This window comes from Oncorhynchus nerka, linkage group LG17 (assembly GCF_034236695.1).
Source record: "Oncorhynchus nerka isolate Pitt River linkage group LG17, Oner_Uvic_2.0, whole genome shotgun sequence".
Classification (NCBI taxonomy): domain Eukaryota; kingdom Metazoa; phylum Chordata; class Actinopteri; order Salmoniformes; family Salmonidae; genus Oncorhynchus; species Oncorhynchus nerka.
Window position 1 is genome coordinate 32,098,674 of NC_088412.1, and position 22,232 is coordinate 32,120,905.

At 56.6% G+C, this 22,232-nt stretch overlaps 1 protein-coding gene across 1 annotated transcript in view; it reads left to right on the forward strand.

Annotated features, from left to right (window-relative positions):
• Nucleotides 1–22,232, forward strand: part of LOC115145129 (disabled homolog 1-like) — a 75,369-nt gene that overhangs the window by 36,704 nt on the left and 16,433 nt on the right. The window contains exons 7-10 of the mRNA XM_065003120.1: nucleotides 2,676–2,714; nucleotides 3,088–3,150; nucleotides 18,209–18,262; nucleotides 21,383–21,496. Of these exons, the coding sequence (XP_064859192.1) occupies nucleotides 2,676–2,714; nucleotides 3,088–3,150; nucleotides 18,209–18,262; nucleotides 21,383–21,496 (270 nt within the window). The remainder of the gene's footprint in view (nucleotides 1–2,675; nucleotides 2,715–3,087; nucleotides 3,151–18,208; nucleotides 18,263–21,382; nucleotides 21,497–22,232) is intronic.

Below are 22,232 nucleotides of genomic sequence, written 5' to 3' on the forward strand. Positions count from 1 at the left end.
TATCCCTCTCTACTCTTCTATCCCCTCTCTACTCTTCTATCCTCTCTACTCTTCTACCCCTCTACCCTTCTATCCCCTCTCTACGCTTCTATCCCCTTTATACTCTCTTTCTCCCCTCTCTACTCTCTTTCTCCCCTCTTTACTCTTCTATCCCCTCTCCACTCTTCTATCCCCTCTACTCTCTTTCTCCCCTCTTTACTCCTCTATCCCCTCTCCACGCTTCTATCCCCTCTCTACTCTTCTATCCCATCTCTACTCTATTTCTCCCCTCTTTACTCTTCTATTCCCTCTCCACTTTTCTATCCCCTCTCTACTCTCTTTCTCCCCTCTTTACTCTTCTATTCCCTCTCCACTTTTCTATCCCTCTCTACTCTTCTATCCCCTCTCTACTCTTCTATCCCCTCTCTACTCTTCTATCCTCTCTACTCTTCTACCCCTCTACCCTTCTATCCCCTCTCTACGCTTCTATCCCCTTTATACTCTCTTTCTCCCCTCTCTACTCTCTTTCTCCCCTCTTTACTCTTCTATCCCCTCTCCACTCTTCTATCCCCTCTACTCTCTTTCTCCCTCTTTATTCTTCTATCCCCTCTCCACTCTTCTATCCCCTCTACTCTCTTTCTCCCCTCTTTACTCTTCTATCCCCTCTCCACTCTTCTATCCCCTCTCTACTCTTCTATCCCATCTCTACTCTATTTCTCCCCTCTTTACTCTTCTATCCCCTCTCCACTCTTCTATCCCCTCTCTACTCTTCTATCCCATCTCTACTCTTCTATCCCCTCTCTGCCCTATTTCTCCCCTCTTTACTCTTCTGTCCCCTCTCTACTCTTCTATCCCCTCTCTACTCTATTTCTCCCCTCTTTACTCTTCTATCCCCTCTCCACTCTTCTATCCCCTCTCTACTCTTCTATCCCCTCTCTACTCTTCTATCCCCTCTCTACTCTATTTCTCCCCTCTCTACTCTTCTATCCCCTCTCTACTCTTCTATCCCCTCTCTACTCTTCTATCCCCTCTCTACTCTTCTATCCCATCTCTACTCTTCTATCCCCTCTCTACTCTTCTATCCCCTCTCTACTCTTCTATCCCCTCTCTACTCTTCTATCCCCTCTCCACTCTTCTATCCCCTCTCCACTCTTCTATCCCCTATCCCCTCTCCACTCTTCTATCCCCTCTCCACTCTTCTATCCCCTCTCCACTCTTCTATCCCCTCTCTACTCTATTTCTCCCCCTTTATCTCTTCTATCCCCTCTACTCTTCTATCCCCTCTCTACTTTCTATCCCCTCTCTACTCTTCTATCCCCTCTCCACTCTTCTATCCCCTCTCTACTCTTCTATCCCCTCTCTACTCTTCTATCCCCTCTCTACTCTTCTATCCCCTCTACTTTTCTATCCCCTTTCTACTCTCTTTCTCCCTATCTACTCTTCTATCCCCTCTCTACTGTTCTATCCCCTCTCTACTGTTCTATCCCCTCTCCACTCTTCTATCCCCTCTCTACTCTTCTATCCCCTCTCTACTCTTCTATCCCCTCTCTACTCTTCTATCCCCTCTCCACTCTTCTATCCCCTCTCCACTCTTCTATCCCCTTACTCTTCTACCCCCTCTCCACTCTTCTATCCCCTCTCCACTCTTCTATCCCCTCTCCACTCTTCTATCCCTCTCCACTCTTCTATCCCCTCTCTACTCTATTTCTCCCTCTTTACTCTTCTATCCCCTCTCTACTCTTCTATCCCCTCTCTACTCTTCTATCCCCTCTCTACTCTTCTATCCCCTCTCCACTCTTCTATCCCCTCTCCACTCTTCTATCCCCTTACTCTTCTATCCCCTCCCACTCTTCTATCCCCTCTCCACTCTTCTATCCCCTCTCCACTCTTCTATCCCCTCTCTACTCTTCTATCCCCTCTCCACTCTTCTATCCCCTCTCTACTCTTCTATCCCCTCTCTACTCTTCTATCCCCTCTCTACTCTTCTATCCCCTCTACTCTTCTATCCCTTTCTACTCTCTTTCTCCCCTCTCTACTGTTCTATCCCCTCTCTACTGTTCTATCCCCTCTCCACTCTTCTATCCCCTCTCCACTCTTCTATCCCCTCTCTACTCTTCTATCCCCTCTCTACTCTTCTATCCCCTCTCTACTCTTCAATCCCCTCTCAACTCTTCTATCCCCTCTCTACTCTTCTATCCCCTCTCTACTCTTCTATCCCCTCTCCACTCTTCTATCCCCTCTCCACTCTTCTATCCCCTCTCTACTCTTCTATCCCCTTACTCTTCTATCCCCTCTCCACTCTTCTATCCCCTCTCCACTCTTCTATCCCCTCTCTACTCTTCTATCCCCTCTCTACTCTTCTATCCCCTCTCCACTCTTCTATCCCCTCTCTACTCTTCTATCCCCTCTCTACTGTTCTATCCCCTCTCCACTCTTTCTATCCCCTCTCTACTCTTCTATCCCCTCTCTACTCTTTCTATCCCCTCTCTACTCTTCTATCCCCTCTCTACTCTTCTATCCCCTCTCTACTCTTCTATCCCCTCTCTACTCTTCTATCCCCTCTCTACTCTTCTATCCCCTCTTCACTCTTCTATCCCATCTCTACTCTTCTATCCCCTCTCTACTCTATTTCTCCCCTCTTTACTTTTCTATCTCCTCTCTTCCCCTTCTCCGTCTGTCCGTCCGTCTGTCTTTAGACTATTCTGGAAGAAGATTTGGAGGATCCGGTCTACCAGGTAACTTCTAAACACCAATCAGAATGCTTCTATAATGCTGTTATCCAATCAGAATGTTTCTCTCTAATGCTTCTTCCAATCGCCTTGCCTGTTTCTCTGTGTCTGCGGGGGATTGTGGGGGAGTCCCAGGGTTCTTGTCAGACAGACTGAGTTGTGTGTGGTTGTGGTTTTGTGTGTGTGTGTGTCTGTGTCTGAGGGTATCTATCTGGGATTGCTTGGGGGCGGGACCCACAGATGATTCTGTTTGACCAATCACATCTTTGCTTCCTATTCTCAGTCTTTCCTTTTCCTTTTTCTTCTATTTCCTATTTCCTATTTTTCTCTTTCTCGTTCTTCCTCCTCTCCTCTCCTCCCTCCGCTGCCGGTGTTGTAGTACATTGTGTTTGAGGCGGGACACGAGCCCATCCGTGACCAATCAGAAGAGAGCATTTATCAGGTACAAGCCCCTCCCCTCTGCTTGGATTTTATTGGTGGAGTTGTGTGAGTGACAGGAGCATGGTTCCAATGGGAATAGAGATGATTAGAGAATAACATCCCCTACAGCTTCACTACTGACAGACACACAACTGAAACCTGAGAGGAAAATGTACACGCATGCACAGGAAAACATAGGAAACAGAGACTGGTAATAGACTATGCCAACAACATGCAGTGGTGCAGACCCAGTGTCCAGAGAGGGATCAGGGGCTATCTGACTAAGTTTATCCTAGGGGAGATGCCCTTTCTCTGGGTACTCTCCTCAGGAGGACTGGGTGCACCTCCAGGCGATGAGGAAATGGGGGAGGTGTGTGTGGTGTTATTCTTGGCCTGTGAGTAAGGCAGTCCCCCCCTCCTTCCCCCTCTTCCTCTTTTCCCTCCTCTCTTTTCCTGCGGAGATGAAAGAGGGAGTGGGAATGAGGGAGGGGGAAAGATTAATCACCAGGCTTTCGTTTGATCTTTAAATAAAATGGATTGAAAATAGAGCGCGCTCTAACACACACACACACGAACACACACACTCACAAACACACATGCGAGAAGACGTGTTAGAAGTTAGAAGCCACAGAGCCAAAAGATGTCTGCCTCTAGCAAACAATCTGAGAGATGGAGAGATGAAGAAGGATGAGAGAGATAAAATAAAACAGGAGAACGAGAGAAGAGAGAGAGTGATTAGGGAAGATAGAGGGAGGAGAGATGGTGGAGAGAGGACTCAGGTGTTGGTAAATCCAACTTGCTCTCACAAACGCACGTCATGTTACTCAAATGTCAAATTTCAAAGTTGTTCCAAACGTTACATTTCAAAGTGTTCAAGGTTACATTTAGGCATTAACTCTGAATGGTTAAGGTTAGGGTTAAGGTTAGGTGTTAACTCTGAATGGTTATGGTTAGGGTTAAGTTTAGGTGTTAACTCTGAATGGTTAAGGTTAGGGTTAAGTTTAGGCATTAACTCTGAATGGTTAAGGTTAGGGTTAAGTTTAGGCATTAACTCTGAATGGTTAAGGTTAGGGTTAAGTTTAGGCATTAACTCTGAATGGTTAAGGTTAGGGTTAAGTTTAGGCATTAACTCTGAATGGTTAAGGTTAGGGTTAAGTTTAGGCATTAACTCTGAATGGTTAAGGTTAGGGTTAAGTTTAGGCATTAACTCTGAATGGTTAAGGTTAGGGTTAAGTTTAGGCATCAACTCTGAATGGTTAGGGTTAAGGTTAGGCATTAACTCTGAATGGTTAAGGTTAGGGTTAAGTTTAGGGATTAACTCTGATTGGTTAAGGTTAGGGTTAAGGTTAGGCATTAACTCTGAATGGTTAAGGTTAGGGTTAAGGTTAGGTATTAACTCTGAATGGTTAAGGTTAGGTGTTAACTCTGAATGGTTACGATAAGGGTTATGGTTTGGTATAGGCTTAAAACCAAATCTCAAAAACAACTTTCTATCGCTGCAACCTTTGGCACCAGAGGCAGATGCTTCCGCCCAGCAAAACCGAAACCTACTTGAAGGTTACAGCGCTCACCATTGACCCTAGTGGCTGGTTTCCACATCATCTCCTGAGGATGTGGCCTGGCCGGGTAAATCTGTGGCCTGGCCGGGTAAATCTGTGGTCTGGCCGGGTAAATCTGTGGTCTGGCCGGGTAAATCTGTGGTCTGGCCGGGTAAATCTGTGGTCTGGCCGGGTAAAACTGTGATCTGGCCAGGTAAATCTGTGGTCTGGCCGGGTAAATCTGTGGTCTGGCCGGGTAAATCTGTGGTCTGGCCGGGTAAAACTGTGGTGGACAGAAATGTTTGTCCCATTAGGTTTTTATTTACGTTTCCATTCACAACAGATCAATCAGGTGGATTAGTTTGTTAGTCTGACACGTCAGGGACAATAAATCATCAGTTAATCGAACAGAACGCAGATAACACATATAGAGACCTGTATCACTCTGTCTCTCTCTCTCTCTCTCTCTCTATGGCTGTGTCTCAATAGACCCTAAAACCCAGGCTCTGACCAAAAGTAGTGCACTACATGAGGAATATGCTGTTATTTGAGACACAACCACAGACAGACCAGTTTATTGCATGTTTCTCTCTGATAAGACCACATTGTGCCACTCTATATTGGAGAGAGACAGAGATAGGATGCGGGGGGAGGGAGAGAGAGGACGGGGAGGGAGGGAGAGAGAGAGGATGGGGAGGGAGGGAGAGGACGGGGGAGGGGGAGAGAGAGAGAGAGGACGGGGGAGGGAGAGAGAGAGAGGACAGGGGGAGGGAGGGAGGGAGAGGACGGGGAGGGAGAGAGACAGAGATAGGACGCGAGGGGAGGGAGAGAGAGGACGGGGAGGGAGGGAGAGCGAGAGAGGATGGGGAGGGAGGGAGAGAGAGAGAGGATGGGGAGGGAGAGAGAGAGAGGATGGGGGAGGGAGGGAGAGAGAGAGGACGCGGGGGAGGGAGAGAGAGGGACGGGGAGGGAGGGAGAGAGAGAGAATGGGGAGGGAGAGGGAGAGAGGATGGGGAGGGAGAGGATGGGGGAGGGAGAGAGAGGATGGGGAGGGGGAGAGAGGATGGGGGGGAGGGAGAGAGAGGATGGGGAGGGAGGGAGAGAGAGAGAGGATGGGGAGGGAGAGAGAGAGAGGACGCGGGGGAGGGAGAGAGAGAGAGGACGCGGGGGGAGGAGAGAGAGGACGGGGGAGGGAGAGAGAGAGAGAGGACGGGGAGGGAGAGAGAGAGAGGACGGGGAGGGAGAGAGAGAGAGGACGGGGGAGGGAGAGAGAGAGAGGACGGGGAGGGAGAGAGAGAGAGGACGGGGAGGAGGGAGAGAGAGAGGATGGGGGAGGGAGAGAGATGATGGAGGAGGGAGGGAGAGAGTGAGAGGATGGGGGAGAGAGAGAGAGGATGGGGGAGGGAGGGAGAGAGAGAGGGTGGGGAGGGAGGGAGAGGGAGAGAGGACGCGGGGGGAGGGAGAGAGAGGACGGGGAGGGAGAGAGAGAGAGGATGGGGAGGGAGAGGACGGGGAGGAGAGAGAGAGAGGACAGGGGAGGGAGAGAGAGAGAGGACGGGGGAGGGAGGGAGAGAGAGAGAGAGGACAGGGGAGGGAGAGAGAGAGAGGACGGGGGAGAGAGAGAGGACGGGGGAAGGAGGGAGAGAGAGAGAGGACGGGGGGAGGGAGAGAGAGAGGACGGGGAGAGAGAGGACGGGGAGAGAGAGGACGGGGAGAGAGAGAGAGAGGACAGAGGGAGGGAGAGAGAGAGGATGGGGGAGGGAGAGAGAGGACAGGGGGAGGGAGATAGAGAGAGGAAGGGGGAGGGAGAGAGAGGACTGGGGGAGAGAGAGAGAGAGAGAGATGGGGAGGAGAGAGAGGACAGGGGAGGGAGAGAGAGAGAGACGGGGAGGGAGAGAGAGAGAGGACGGGGGAGGGAGAGAGAGGACGGGAGGGAGAGAGAGGACGGGGGGGAGATAGAGGACCGGGGAGGGAGAGAGAGAGAGGACGGGGAGGGAGAGAGAGAGGACGGGGGGAGGGAGAGAGAGGACAGGCGAGAGAGAGAGGACGGGGAGGGAGAGAGAGCGAGGACGGGGGGAGGGAGAGAGAGAGGACGGGGGGAGGAGAGAGAGAGGACGGGGGAGGGAGAGAGAGAGGACGGGGAGGGAGAGAGAGAGGACAGGGAGAGAGAGAGAGGACGGGGAGGGAGAGAGAGGATGGGGAGGGAGAGAGGACGGGGAGGGAGAGAGAGGACGGGGGGGAGAGAGAGACAGGCGAGAGAGAGAGGACGGGGAGGGAGAGAGAGGACGGGGAGGGAGAGAGAGGACGGGAAGGGAGAGAGAGGACGGGCGAGAGAGAGAGGACGGGGGAGAGAGAGAGAGGACGGGGGGGGAGAGAGAGAGAGAGAGAGGACGCGGGAGGGAGAGAGAGAGGACGGGGAGGGAGAGAGAGGACGGGGAGAGAGAGAGAGGACAGAGGGAGGGAGAGAGAGAGAGGGATGGGGAGGGAGAGAGAGGACAGGGGGAGGGAGAGAGAGAGAGGAAGGGGGAGGGAGAGAGAGAGAGGACGGGAGGAGAGAGAGGACGGGGAGGGAGAGAGAGAGGACGGGGAGAGAGAGAGAGAGAGAGAGAGGATGGGGAGGGAGAGAGAGGACAGGGAGAGGGAGAGAGAAAGAGGACGGGGAGGGAGAGAGAGAGAGATGGGAGGAGGGAGAGAGAGGACGGGAGGGAGAGAGAGAGGACAGGGAGAGAGAGAGAAGACGGGGGAGGGAGAGAGAGGATGGGGGAGGGAGAGAGAGAGATGGGGAGAGAGAGAGGACGGGGGTAGAGAGAGAGGACAGGGGAGGGAGAGAGAGGACGGGGTAGAGAGAGAGGACAGGGAGGGAGAGAGAGGACGGGGTAGAGAGAGAGGACGGGGTAGAGAGAGAGGACAGGGGAGGGAGAGAGAGGACGGGGGAGGGAGAGAGAGGACGGGCGAGAGAGAGAGGACGGGGAGGGAGGGAGAGGACGGGGTAGAGAGAGAGGACAGGGGAGGGAGAGAGAGGACGGGGAGGGAGAGAGAGGACGGGCGAGAGAGAGGACGGGGAGGGAGGGAGAGAGAGGATGGGGAGGGAGAGAGAGAGGATGGGGAGGGAGAGAGAGAGGATGGGGAGGGAGAGAGAGAGGATGGGGGAGGGAGGGAGAGAGAGAGAGGACGCGGGGGAGGGAGAGAGAGGACGCGGGGAGGGAGGGAGAGAGAGAGGATGGGGAGGGAGGGAGAGAGAGAGGATGGGGGAGGGAGAGAGAGAGGACGGGGAGGGAGAGAGAGGACGGGGGGAGGGAGAGAGAGAGAGAGACGGGGAGGGAGAGAGAGAGAGGACGGGGAGGGAGAGAGAGAGAGGATGGGGAGGGAGGGAGAGAGAGAGAGGATGGGGAGGGAGGGAGAGAGAGAGAGGATGGGGAGGGAGGGAGAGAGAGGATGGGGGAGGGAGAGAGAGAGGATGGGGAGGGAGAGAGAGAGAGATGATGGAGGAGGGAGGGAGAGAGCGAGAGGATGGGGAGAGAGAGAGAGGATGGGGGAGGGAGGGAGAGAGAGAGGGTGGGGAGGGAGGGAGAGAGAGGACGCGGGGGAGGGAGAGAAAGGACGGGGGAGGGAGAGAGAGAGAGGATGGGGGAGGGAGAGGACGGGGAGGAGAGAGAGAGAGGATGGGGAGGGAGAGAGAGAGAGAGGACAGGGGAGGGAGAGAGAGAGGGACGGGGGAGAGAGAGAGGACGGGGGGAAGGAGGGAGAGAGAGAGAGGACGGGGAGGGGAGAGAGAGAGGACGGGGAGAGAGAGGACGCGGAGAGAGAGAGACGGGGAGAGAGAGAGAGAGGACAGAGGGAGGGAGAGAGAGAGGATGGGGGGAGGAGAGAGAGGACAGGGGGAGGGAGATAGAGAGAGGAAGGGGGAGGGAGAGAGAGGACTGGGGGAGAGAGAGAGAGGACAGAGGGAGGGAGAGAGAGAGAGAGGATGGGGAGGGAGAGAGAGGACAGGGGGAGGGAGAGAGAGAGAGGACGGGGGAGGGAGAGAGAGAGGACGGGGAGGGAGAGAGAGAGGACGGGGAGGGAGAGAGAGGACGGGAGGGAGATAGAGGACCGGGAGGGAGAGAGAGAGAGGACGGGGGGAGGGAGAGCGAGAGGACGGGGGGAGGGAGAGAGAGGACAGGCGAGAGAGAGAGGACGGGGAGGGAGAGAGAGAGAGAGGACGGGGGAGGGAGAGAGAGAGACGGGGGAGGAAGAGAGAGAGGACGGGGGGAGGGAGAGAGAGAGGACAGGGAGAGAGAGAGAGGACGGGGAGGGAGAGAGAGGATGGGGAGGGAGAGAGGACGGGGAGGGAGAGAGAGGACGGGGAGGGAGAGAGAGGACAGGCGAGAGAGAGAGGACGGGGAGGGAGAGAGAGGACGGGGAAGGGAGAGAGAGACGGGCGAGAGAGAGAGAGGATGGGGGAGAGAGAGAGAGGACGGGGAGGGAGAGAGAGAGAGAGAGGACGGGGAGGGAGAGAGAGGACGCGGGAGGGAGAGAGAGGACGCGGGAGGGAGAGAGAGGACGGGGGAGAGAGAGAGAGGACAGGGGGAGGTAGAGAGAGAGAGGAAGGGGGAGGGAGAGAGAGAGAGGACGGGAGGAGAGAGAGGACGGGGAGGGAGAGAGAGAGGACGGGGGAGAGAGAGAGAGAGAGAGAGAGAGAGGATGGGGGAGGGAGAGAGAGGACAGGGAGAGGGAGAGAGAAAGAGGACGGGGAGGGAGAGAGAGAGAGGATGGGAGGAGGGAGAGAGAGGGACGGGAGGGAGAGATAGAGGACGGGGAGGGAGAGAGAGAGGACAGGGAGAGAGAGAGGACGGGGAGGGAGAGAGAGGATGGGGGGAGGGAGAGAGAGAGGATGGGGAGAGAGAGAGGACGGGGGTAGAGAGAGAGGACAGGGGAGGGAGAGAGAGGACGGGGGAGAGAGAGAGGACAGGGGAGGGAGAGAGAGGACGGGGTAGAGAGAGAGGACAAGGGAGGGAGAGATAGGACGGGGAGGGAGAGAGAGGATGGGGAGGGAGAGAGAGAGGACAGGGAGAGAGAGAGGACGGGGTAGAGAGAGGACGGGGAGGGAGGGAGAGAGAGGATGGGGGAGGGAGAGAGAGAGGATGGGGAGGGAGGGAGCGAGAGAGAGAGAGGACGAGGGGGAGGGAGAGAGGACGGGGAGGGAGGGAGAGAGAGAGGATGGGGAGGGAGGGAGAGAGGATGGGGGAGGGAGAGAGAGAGGACAGGGAGAGAGAGAGAGGACGGGGAGGGAGAGAGAGGATGGGGAGGGAGAGAGAGAGGATGGGGAGAGAGGGAGAGAGAGAGGATGGGGAGGGAGAGAGAGAGATGATGGAGGAGGGAGGGAGAGAGCGAGAGGATGGGGGAGAGAGAGAGAGGATGGGGGAGGGAGAGAGAGAGAGACGGGGGGAGGGAGAGAGAGGACGGGGAGGGAGAGAGAGAGAGGATGGGGAGGGAGGGAGAGAGAGAGATGGGGGAGGGAGAGAGAGAGAGATGATGGGGAGGGAGGGAGAGAGAGAGGATGGGGAGGGAGAGAGAGAGATGATGGAGGAGGGAGGGAGAGAGCGAGAGGATGGGGGAGAGAGAGAGAGGATGGGGGAGGGAGGGAGAGAGAGAGAGGGTGGGGAGGGAGGGAGGGAGAGAGAGAGAGGACGCGGGGGAGGGAGAGAGAGGACGGGGAGGGAGAGAGAGAGAGGATGGGGAGGGAGAGGACGGGGAGGAGAGAGAGAGAGAGGACGGGAGGGAGAGAGAGAGACAGGGAGGGAGAGAGAGAGAGGACGGGGAGGGAGAGAGAGAGAGGACGGGGGAGAGAGAGAGGACGGGGGGAAGGAGGGAGAGAGAGAGAGGACGGGGAGGGAGAGAGAGAGGACGGGGGAGAGAGAGGACGCGGGAGAGAGAGGACGGGGGAGAGAGAGAGAGAGAGGACAGAGGAGGGAGAGAGAGAGGATGGGGGGAGGGAGAGAGAGGACAGGGGGAGGGAGAGAGAGGACTGGGGGAGAGAGAGAGAGGACGAGGGAGGGAGAGAGAGAGAGAGGATGGGGGAGGGAGAGAGAGGACAGGGGAGGGAGAGAGAGAGAGGACGGGGGGAGGGAGAGAGAGGACGGGGAGGGAGAGAGAGGACGGGGAGGGAGATAGAGGACCGGGAGGGAGAGAGAGAGAGAGGACGGGGAGGGAGAGAGAGAGGACGGGGAGAGAGAGAGAGGACAGAGGGAGGGAGAGAGAGAGAGGGATGGGGGAGGGAGAGAGAGGACAGGGGAGGGAGAGAGAGAGAGAGGAAGGGGGAGGGAGAGAGAGAGAGGACGGGAGGAGAGAGAGGACGTGGAGGGAGAGAGAGAGGACAGGGAGAGAGAGAGAGGACGGGGAGGGAGAGAGAGGATGGGGGAGGGAGAGAGAGAGGATGGGGAGAGAGAGAGGACGGGGTAGAGAGAGAGGACAGGGAGGGGAGGGAGAGAGAGGACGGGGGTAGAGAGAGAGGACAGGGGAGGGAGAGAGAGGACGGGGGGTAGAGAGAGAGGACGGGGAGGGAGAGAGAGAGGATGGGGAGAGAGAGAGGACGGGGTAGAGAGAGAGAGACAGGGGAGGGAGAGAGAGGACGGGGAGGGAGAGAGAGGACGGGCGAGAGAGAGAGGACGGTGGAGGGAGGGAGAGAGAGGATGGGGAGGGAGAGAGAGAGGATGGGGAGGGAGGGAGAGAGGATGGGGGAGGGAGGGAGAGAGAGAGAGGACGCGGGGGAGGGAGAGAGAGACGCGGGGGGAGGGAGGGAGAGAGAGAGGATGGGGAGGGAGGGAGAGAGAGAGGACGGGGGAGGGAGAGAGAGAGAGAGGACGGGGAGGGAGAGAGAGAGAGACGGGGGGAGGGAGAGAGAGAGAGGATGGGGAGGAGGGAGAGAGAGAGAGGATGGGGAGGGAGGGAGAGAGAGAGGATGGGGAGGGAGAGAGAGAGGATGGGGAGGGAGAGAGAGAGAGATGATGGAGGAGGGAGGGAGAGAGCGAGAGGATGGGGGAGGGAGGGAGAGAGAGGACGCGGGGGAGAGAAAAGGACGGGGAGGGAGAGAGAGAGAGGATGGGGGAGGGAGAGGACGGGGGAGGAGAGAGAGAGAGGACAGGGGAGGGAGAGAGAGAGGACGGGGGGAGGGAGGGAGAGAGAGAGAGAGGACAGGGGAGGGAGAGAGAGAGAGGACGGGGAGAGAGAGAGGACGGGGGAAGGAGGGAGAGAGAGAGAGGACGGGGGAGGGAGAGAGAGAGGACGGGGAGAGAGAGGACGCGGAGAGAGAGGACGGGGAGAGAGAGAGAGAGGACAGAGGGAGGGAGAGAGAGAGGATGGGGGAGGGAGAGAGAGGACAGGGGGAGGGAGATAGAGAGAGGAAGGGGAGGGAGAGAGAGGACTGGGGGAGAGAGAGAGGACAGAGGGAGGGAGAGAGAGAGAGAGGATGGGGAGGGAGAGAGAGGACAGGGGAGGGAGAGAGAGAGGATGGGGGAGGGAGAGAGAGGACGGGAGGGAGAGAGAGGACGGGGAGGGAGATAGAGGACCGGGAGGGAGAGAGAGAGAGGACGGGGAGGGAGAGCGAGAGGACGGGGAGGGAGAGAGAGGACAGGCGAGAGAGAGAGGACGGGGGAGGGAGAGAGAGAGAGGACGGGGGGAGGGAGAGAGAGAGGACGGGGGGAGGGAGAGAGAGAGGGGGGAGGGAGAGAGAGAGGACAGGGAGAGAGAGAGAGAGGACGGGGAGGGAGAGAGAGGATGGGGGAGGGAGAGAGGACGGGGAGGGAGAGAGAGGACAGGGGGAGGGAGAGAGAGGACTGGGGGAGAGAGAGAGAGGACGAGGGAGGGAGAGAGAGAGAGGATGGGGAGGGAGAGAGAGGACAGGGGGAGGGAGAGAGAGAGAGGACGGGGGAGGGAGAGAGAGGACGGGGAGGGAGAGAGAGGACGGGGAGGGAGATAGAGGACCGGGGAGGAGAGAGAGAGAGAGGACGGGGGGAGGGAGAGAGAGAGGACGGGGAGAGAGAGAGAGAGACAGAGGGAGGGAGAGAGAGAGAGGGATGGGGGAGGGAGAGAGAGGACAGGGGGAGGGAGAGAGAGAGAGGAAGGGGGAGGGAGAGAGAGAGAGGACGGGAGGAGAGAGAGGACGGGAGGGAGAGAGAGAGGACAGGGAGAGAGAGAGAGGACGGGGAGGGAGAGAGAGAGATGGGGAGGGAGAGAGAGAGGATGGGGAGAGAGAGAGGACGGGGTAGAGAGAGAGGACAGGGAGGGGAGGGAGAGAGAGGACGGGGTGAGAGAGAGGACAGGGGAGGGAGAGAGAGGACGGGGTAGAGAGAGAGGACGGGGGAGGGAGAGAGAGAGGATGGGGAGAGAGAGAGGACGGGGGGTAGAGAGAGAGGACAGGGGAGGGAGAGAGAGGACGGGGAGGGAGAGAGAGGACGGGCGAGAGAGAGAGGACGGTGGAGGGAGGGAGAGAGAGGATGGGGAGGGAGAGAGAGAGGATGGGGAGGGAGGGAGAGAGGATGGGGGAGGGAGGGAGAGAGAGAGAGGACGCGGGGGAGGGGGAGAGAGAGGACGCGGGGAGGGAGGGAGAGAGAGAGGATGGGGAGGGAGGGAGAGAGAGAGGACGGGGGAGGGAGAGAGAGAGAGAGGACGGGGAGGGGAGAGAGAGAGAGGACGGGGAGGGAGAGAGAGAGAGGATGGGGAGGGAGGGAGAGAGAGAGAGGAGGATGGGAGGGAGGGAGAGAGAGAGGATGGGGGAGGGAGAGAGAGAGGATGGGGGAGGAGAGAGAGAGAGATGATGGAGGAGGGAGGGAGAGAGCGAGAGGATGGGGAGGAGGGAGAGAGAGGACGCGGGGAGAGAAAGGACGGGGAGGGAGAGAGAGAGAGGATGGGGAGGGAGAGGACGGGGAGGAGAGAGAGAGAGGACAGGGGAGGGAGAGAGAGAGGACGGGGGAGGGAGGGAGAGAGAGAGAGGACAGGGGAGGGAGAGAGAGAGAGGACGGGGAGAGAGAGAGAGACGGGGGGAAGGAGGGAGAGAGAGAGAGACGGGGAGGGAGAGAGAGAGGACGGGGAGAGAGAGGACGCGGGAGAGAGAGGACGGGGAGAGAGAGAGAGAGGACAGAGGGAGGGAGAGAGAGAGGATGGGGGAGGGAGAGAGAGGACAGGGGGAGGGAGATAGAGAGGAAGGGGAGGGAGAGAGAGGACTGGGGGAGAGAGAGAGGACAGAGGGAGGGAGAGAGAGAGAGAGGATGGGGAGGGAGAGAGAGGACAGGGGGAGGGAGAGAGAGAGAGGATGGGGAGGGAGAGAGAGGACGGGAGGGAGAGAGAGGACGGGGAGGGAGATAGAGGACCGGGAGGAGAGAGAGAGAGGACGGGGGAGGGAGAGCGAGAGGACGGGGGGAGGGAGAGAGAGGACAGGCGAGAGAGAGAGGACGGGGGAGGGAGAGAGAGAGAGGACGGGGGAGGGAGAGAGAGAGGACGGGGGGAGGGAGAGAGAGAGGACGGGGAGGGAGAGAGAGAGAGGACAGGGAGAGAGAGAGAGAGGACGGGGGGAGGGAGAGAGAGGATGGGGGAGGGAGAGAGGACGGGGAGGGAGAGAGAGGACGGGGAGGGAGAGAGAGGACAGGCGAGAGAGAGAGGACGGGGAGGGAGAGAGAGGACGGGGAAGGAGAGAGAGGACGACGCGAGAGAGAGAGAGGATGGGGGAGAGAGAGAGAGGACGGGGGGAGGGAGAGAGAGAGAGAGAGAGGACGGGGGAGGGAGAGAGAGGACGCGGGAGGGAGAGAGAGGACGCGGGAGGGAGAGAGAGGACGCGGGAGGGAGAGAGAGGACGGGGAGAGAGAGAGAGAGGACGGGGAGGAGGAGAGAGAGGACAGAGGGAGGGAGAGAGAGAGAGGGATGGGGGGAGGGAGAGAGAGGACAGGGGAGGGAGAGAGAGAGAGGAAGGGGAGGGAGAGAGAGAGAGGACGGGAGGAGAGAGAGAGGACGTGGGAGGGAGAGAGAGGACGGGGGGGAGAGAGAGAGAGAGAGAGAGAGAGAGGATGGGAGGAGGGAGAGAGAGGACGGAGGGAGATAGAGGACGGGGAGGGAGAGAGAGAGGACAGGGAGAGAGAGAGAGGACGGGAGGGAGAGAGAGAGAGGATGGGAGGAGGGAGAGAGAGGACGGGAGGGAGATAGAGGACGGGGAGGGAGAGAGAGAGGGACAGGGAGAGAGAGAGAGGACGGGGAGGGAGAGAGAGGATGGGGAGGGGAGGGAGAGAGAGAGGATGGGGAGAGAGAGAGGACGGGGTAGAGAGAGAGGACTTGGGAGGGAGAGAGAGGACGGGGGAGAGAGAGGACAGGGGAGGGAGAGAGAGACGGGGGGTAGAGAGAGAGGACAGGGGAGGGAGAGAGAGGACGGGGGAGGGAGAGAGAGGATGGGGGAGGGAGAGAGAGAGGACAGGGGAGAGAGAGAGGACGGGGTAGAGAGAGAGGACAGGGGAGGGAGAGAGAGGACGGGGAGGGAGAGAGAGGACGGGGAGGGAGAGAGAGGACGGGGGAGGGAGAGAGAGGACGGGCGAGAGAGAGGACGGGGAGGGAGGGAGAGAGAGGATGGGGGAGGGAGAGAGAGAGGATGGGGGAGGGAGGGAGCGAGAGAGAGAGAGGACGCGGGGAGGGAGAGAGGACGGGGGAGGGAGAGAGAGAGGATGGGGAGGAGGGGAGAGAGAGAGGATGGGGAGGGAGAGAGAGAGGACAGGGAGAGAGAGAGAGGACGGGGGAGGGAGAGAGAGGATGGGGGAGGGAGAGAGAGAGGACGGGGGTAGAGAGAGAGGACAGGGGAGGGAGAGAGAGGACGGGGAGAGGAGAGAGAGAGGACGGGGAGGGAGAGAGAGAGAGGACGGGGAGGGAGGGAGAGAGAGGACGGGGGAGGGAGAGAGAGAGAGGATGGGGAGGGAGGGAGAGAGAGAGGATGGGGGAGGGAGAGAGAGAGATGATGGAGGAGGGAGGGAGAGAGCGAGAGGATGGGGAGAGAGAGAGAGGGATGGGGAGGGAGGGAGAGAGAGAGGGTGGGGGAGGGAGGGAGAGAGAGGACGCGGGGAGGGAGAGAGAGGACGGGGGAGGGAGAGAGAGAGAGGATGGGGGAGGGAGAGGACGGGGAGAGAGAGAGAGAGAGGACGGGAGGGAGAGAGAGAGGACGGGGGAGGGAGGGAGAGAGAGAGAGAGGACAGGGGAGGGAGAGAGAGAGAGGACGGGGAGGGAGAGAGAGAGAGGACGGGGGAGAGAGAGAGGACGGGGGAAGGAGGGAGAGAGAGAGAGGACGGGGAGGGAGGGGGAGAGAGAGGACGCGGAGAGAGAGAGACGGGGAGAGAGAGAGAGGACAGAGGGAGGGAGAGAGAGAGGACGGGGGGAGGGAGAGAGAGGACAGGGGGAGGGAGATAGAGAGAGGAAGGGGGAGGGAGAGAGAGGACTGGGGAGAGAGAGAGAGGACAGAGGGAGGGAGAGAGAGAGAGAGGATGGGGGAGGGAGAGAGAGGACAGGGGGAGGGAGAGAGAGAGAGGACGGGGAGGGAGAGAGAGGACGGGGAGGAGGGAGATAGAGGACCGGGAGGGGAGAGAGAGAGAGGACGGGGGAGGAGAGAGAGAGGACGGGGGGAGGGAGAGAGAGAGGACGGGGAGGGAGAGAGAGAGGACAGGGAGAGAGAGAGAGGACGGGGGAGGGAGAGAGAGGACGGGGGGGAGAGAGAGAGGACGGGGAGGGAGAGAGGACGGGGAGGAGGGAGAGAGGACAGGCGAGAGAGAGAGGACGGGGGAGGGAGAGAGAGGACGGGGAGGGGAGAGAGAGGACGGGCGAGAGAGAGAGGACAGGGGGAGAGAGAGAGAGGACGGGGAGGGAGAGAGAGAGAGAGAGGACGGGGAGGGAGAGAGAGACGCGGGAGGGAGAGAGAGAGGACGGGGAGAGAGAGAGAGGACAGAGGGAGGGAGAGAGAGAGAGGGATGGGGGGAGGGAGAGAGAGGACAGGGGGAGGGAGAGAGAGAGAGGAAGGGGGAGGGAGAGAGAGAGAGGACGGGAGGAGAGAGAGGACGGGGAGGGAGAGAGAGAGAGGACAGGGAGAGAGAGAGAGGACGGGGGAGGGAGAGAGAGGATGGGGGAGGGAGAGAGAGAGGATGGGGAGAGAGAGAGGACGGGGGTAGAGAGAGAGGACAGGGGAGGGAGAGAGAGGACGGGGTAGAGAGAGAGGACAGGGAGGGAGAGAGAGGACGGGGGGAGGGAGAGAGAGGATGGGGAGGGAGAGAGAGAGGATGGGGAGAGAGAGAGGACGGGGTAGAGAGAGAGGACAGGGGAGGGAGAGAGAGGACGGGCGAGAGAGAGAGGACGGGGAGGGAGGGAGAGAGAGGATGGGGGAGGGAGGGAGAGAGAGAGGATGGGGGAGGTAGAGAGAGAGAGGACGGGGGGAGGGAGAGAGAGAGAGGATGGGGAGGGAGGGAGAGAGAGAGGATGGGGGAGGGAGAGAGAGGACGGGGAGAGAGAGAGAGAGAGAGGACGGGGAGGGAGAGAGAGAGAGAGGACGGGGAGGGAGAGAGAGAGATGATGGAGGAGGGAGGGAGAGAGCGAGAGGATGGGGGAGAGAGAGAGAGGATGGGGAGGAGGGAGAGAGAGAGGGTGGGGAGGGAGGGAGAGAGAGAGAGGACGCGGGGGAGGGAGAGAGAGAGAGGACGCGGGGGAGGGAGAGAGAGGACGGGGAGGGAGGGAGAGAGAGGATGGGGGAGGGAGGGAGAGAGAGAGGATGGGGGAGGTAGAGAGAGAGAGGACGGGGAGGGAGAGAGAGAGAGGATGGGGAGGGAGGGAGAGAGAGAGGATGGGGGAGGGAGAGAGAGGACGGGGGGAGGGAGAGAGAGAGAGAGGACGGGGAGGGAGAGAGAGAGAGAGGACGGGGAGGGAGAGAGAGAGAGGACGGGGGGAGGGAGAGAGAGAGAGACGGGGGAGGGAGAGAGAGAGATGATGGAGGAGGGAGGGAGAGAGCGAGAGGATGGGGGAGAGAGAGAGAGGATGGGGGAGGGAGGGAGAGAGAGAGGGTGGGGAGGGAGGAGAGAGAGAGGACGGGGGAGGGAGAGAGGGACGGGGGAGGGAGGGAGAGAGAGGATGGGGAGGGAGAGAGAGAGGATGGGGAGAGAGAGAGGACGGGGGTAGAGAGAGAGGACAGGGGAGGGAGAGAGCTGCTGATAGTCCACAGATTACTCGGAATGAAGCCTCAACTCATAGATTTGAATACAGATTACATCACTCTCACACACATGCACGAGCACATATAGACGCACAGACACACACTCAGATGCAAGCCATAAGAGACTTGTCATTCTCAGTTAATGTTGTCCGTCAGTCCTGACAATGTCCAGGCTTTAGTCTACATTTGACTGTCACGCAAGGCTTTATTTTATAGTCTTGTATTGCTTTGGTATTTCCTGCAACTGGTACTTTCTAGTACATTACATTAAGGTTGTCATGTTAACAAAAGCTAACGTGTGGTTGGTGGGCTGTTGTGTGGTGATTGGTTGGTTGGTTGTCCAGGTTCCGACCAGTCAACAGAAGGAGGGGGTATATGACGTCCCCAAGAGACACCCAGTGAGTCCAGCTCTGTGTGCCTGTGTGCCCTTTGGTGCTATGGTGTTGCCTGTGCATATCCTGTGCTGTGGCTTTGGCTCTGTGCCGTGGCTTTGTGGGAGTGTGGGTGGAGTCGCTGTGTATGTGAATTAGAGTGGGTGGGATTTCCTCTTTGCTTGGTGCTTGTTGCATGCAGTGCGGTGGCAGGGGTGTGTGTGCATTGCATGCAGTGTGGTGGCAGGGGTGTGTGTGCATTGCATGCAGTGTGGTGGCAGGGGTGTGTGTGCATTGCATGCAGTGTGGTGGCATGGGTGTGTGTGCATTGCATGCAGTGCGGTGCCTTGGTGATGCATGGCTGGCGGTGGTCTGCTGGTGAACGAACAAACATGCATGGACTGACAATACTAGAACGAAGAGATTGGTAAGAGGGAGAGAGAGTGTATGTATGTGCATGTGCACACCTGTATGTGTGTGTGGGTGTGTGGGTGTGCGTCATTCCAGTTGACCTTGACCGTTGTCAGGATGCACCATAACTCTCCGTCTCCTTTATGATCTTATTAAACATGGTAGTTAAACATCTCTCTGTTTCATCAGCTAATAACTCCATCCTCATAACCTCATAGCTATTCTGCGCCTGCTACTCCATCTCTGACACCTGTCTAAAAACCAAAGATCCTAACGGTAGGGAGGGGGCCTCGTTGTCAAAATCTGCCCTGCTCACTGTTCCCCCTGTACTTCCACTGGGCTCTCCTAGCTCACACGGCAGAACACACACACATTGTGTAGTCGTAGTCAGACGGTGTGGATTGTGGCAGTCAGTTCTGTCCTGTGTTCCTGTATTATCCCAGCAGTGCTAAGAGGCTTACAGTATGTATACTAGTGAGATCCCACAGCCCTACTGCTCTCCTTTACCACCACACAACACTGAGACGTAATGGCTTTTATCTGTGCTTACCAGGCCTGTGTGTATCTGTAGGGGTTGTAATACTGTACTATAGCCAGTAGGGCACCTCTGTCTAAACCTCCACTGTTATTTAGACTGTCACCTCTGTCTAAACCTCCACTGTTATTTAGACTGTCACCTCTGTCTAAACCTCCACTGTTATTCAGACTGTCACCTCTGTCTAAACCTCCACTGTTATTCAGACTGTCACCTCTGTCTAAACCTCCACTGTTATTTAGACTGTCACCTCTGTCTAAACCTCCACTGTTATTCAGACTGTCACCTCTGTCTAAACCTCCACTGTTATTCAGACTGTCACCGCTGTCTAAACCTCCACTGTTATTTAGACTGGCACCTCTGTCTAAACCTTCACTGTTATTCAGACTGTCACCTCTGTCTAAACCTTATGCTCCACTGTTATTCAGACTGTCACCTCTGTCTAAACCTCCACTGTTATTTAGACTGTCACCTTCTGTCTAAACCTTATGCTCCACTGTTATTTGGACTGTCACCTCTGTCTAAACATTATGCTCCACTGTTATTCAGACTGTCACCTCTGTCTAAACCTCCACTGTTATTTGGACTGTCACCTCTGTCTAAACCTCCACTGTTATTTGGACTGTCACCTCTGTCTAAACCTCCACTGTTATTTAGACTGTCACCTCTGTCTAAACCTCCACTGTTATTTAGACTGTCACCTCTGTCTAAACCTCTACTGGTATTTAGACTGTCACCTCTGTCTAAACCTTATGCTCCACTGTTATTCAGACTGTCACCTCTGTCTAAACCTCCACTGTTATTTAGACTGTCACCTCTGTCTAAACCTCCACTGTTATTTAGACTGTCACCTTCTGTCTAAACCTCCACTGGTATTCAGACTGTCACCTCTGTCTAAACCTTATGCTCCACTGTTATTTAGACTGTCACCTCTGTCTAAACCTCCACTGTTATTCAGACTGTCACCTCTGTCTAAACCTTATGCTCCACTGTTATTCAAACTGTCACCTCTGTCTAAACCTTATGCTCCACTGTTATTCAGACTGTCACCTCTGTCTAAACCTCCACTGTTATTTAGACTGTCACCTTCTGTCTAAACCTCCACTGTTATTCAGACTGTCACCTCTGTCTAAACCTCCACTGTTATTTAGACTGTCACCTCTGTCTAAACCTCCACTGTTATTTAGACTGTCACCTCTGTCTAAACCTCCACTGTTATTTAGACTGTCACCTCTGTCTAAACCTCCACTGTTATTTAGACTGTCACCTTCTGTCTCTCAATGCTATTAACCAATAATGAACCAATAACAAACACACACACACACACACACACACACACACACACACACACACAAAGGCACGCACATACAAACACACACACACACACACACACACAAAGGCACGCACATACAAACGCGAACACACTCACACATATACACACACATGTAAAACACACACACACATGAATACTTTAATCTCCGGAGTCCTTGACCCTGTGTGAGTTTACACAGTCTGTTGGTTTAACATGGCTCAATCCCTGGCCCTGACCCAAAAGAGGTCAGCCTATTGTCATCTGGCAATGAAGCACAAGTTAGTGTGTGTGTGTCCATGCATGCATTGTTTGTTTGTGTATTTGGTCTAGTGTGGTGTGTGTGTGTGTGTGTGTGTATTTGGTCTAGTGTGGTGTGTGTGTGTGTGTGTGTGTGTGTGTGTGTGTGTGTGTGTGTGTGTGTGTGTGTGTGTGTGTGTTCAGCGAGACAGCAGGGGATCAGGGAGGTGGGCGTTAATTAAGGGGGCTGCGTTAATCGTATGCAAACACATGCCCATGCTAATTACTGTTTCCTTGGAGACCGCTAATTGATAGGTGGTTGTCGCAGTGATGAGGAGCAAGGGATGGGCAGAGAGAGCGAGATGGAGGAAAGAGAGCAGGAATCGGATGTAATGAGCTCTGTGTGTGTGTGTGTGTGTGTGTGTGTGTGTGTGTGTGTGTGTGTGTGTGTGTGTGTGTGTGTGTGTGTGTGTGTGTGTGTGTGTGTGTGTGTGTGTGTGTGTGCGTGCGAACAGTAAAGGTACCTACATGTAATGCTCCATCCCTCCACCTCAACTCACCCTGTCTCCATATGTCTGTTTATGTGATACATCATTTCTGTGTCTGTGTTTCTATCTCATCCCACCATCCTCCATCTCATTTGACTGTGCAGAATGCTCAAAATGGTCACCAACAACAACAACAACAGCCACAACAACAGCCACAACAGCCACAACAACAGTCTCTGATAGATCTCATGGATATGGACAGTGTGTGGACTCCACAGGTAAGGTGCATTATGAAGGACTAGCCTTCTCAACTCTATAGTCTTTGTGTACAACTATCTGGGTGCAACCAGGGTTATAAGGGCAAATGATAGTGGAAATAAATCTACCCACACTAACTGAAAGTAATCCCATACAGAACCAGTCAAAAGTTTGGACACACCTCCTCACCAAAAAAGTGTTAAACAAATCAAAGTATATTTTACATTTGAGATTCTTCAAAGTAGCCACCCTTTGCCTTGATGACAGCTTTGCACACTCTTGGCATTCTCTCAACTAGCTTCACCTGGAATGCTTTTCCAACCATCTTGATGGAGTTCCCACATATGCTAAGCACTTGTTGGCTGCTTTTTCTTCACTCTGCAGTCCAACTCATCCCAAACCATCTGGATTGGGTTGAGGTTGGGTGATTGTGGATGTCAAGTCATCTGATGCAGCGCTTCATCACTCTACTTCTTGATGATCTAATAGCCCTTACAAAGTCTTGAGTTGTGTTGGGTCATTGTCCTGTTGAAAAACAAATTATGGTCCCACTAAGCACAAACCAGATGGGATGGCGCATCACTGCAGAATGCTGAGGTAGCCATGCTGGTTAAGTGTGCCTTGAATTCTAAATAAATCACTGACAGTGTCACCAGCAAAGCACCCTCACACCACCTCCTCCATGCTTCATGTTGGGAACCACACATGTGGAGATCATTCGTTCACCTACTCTGCATCTCACAAAGACACGGCGGT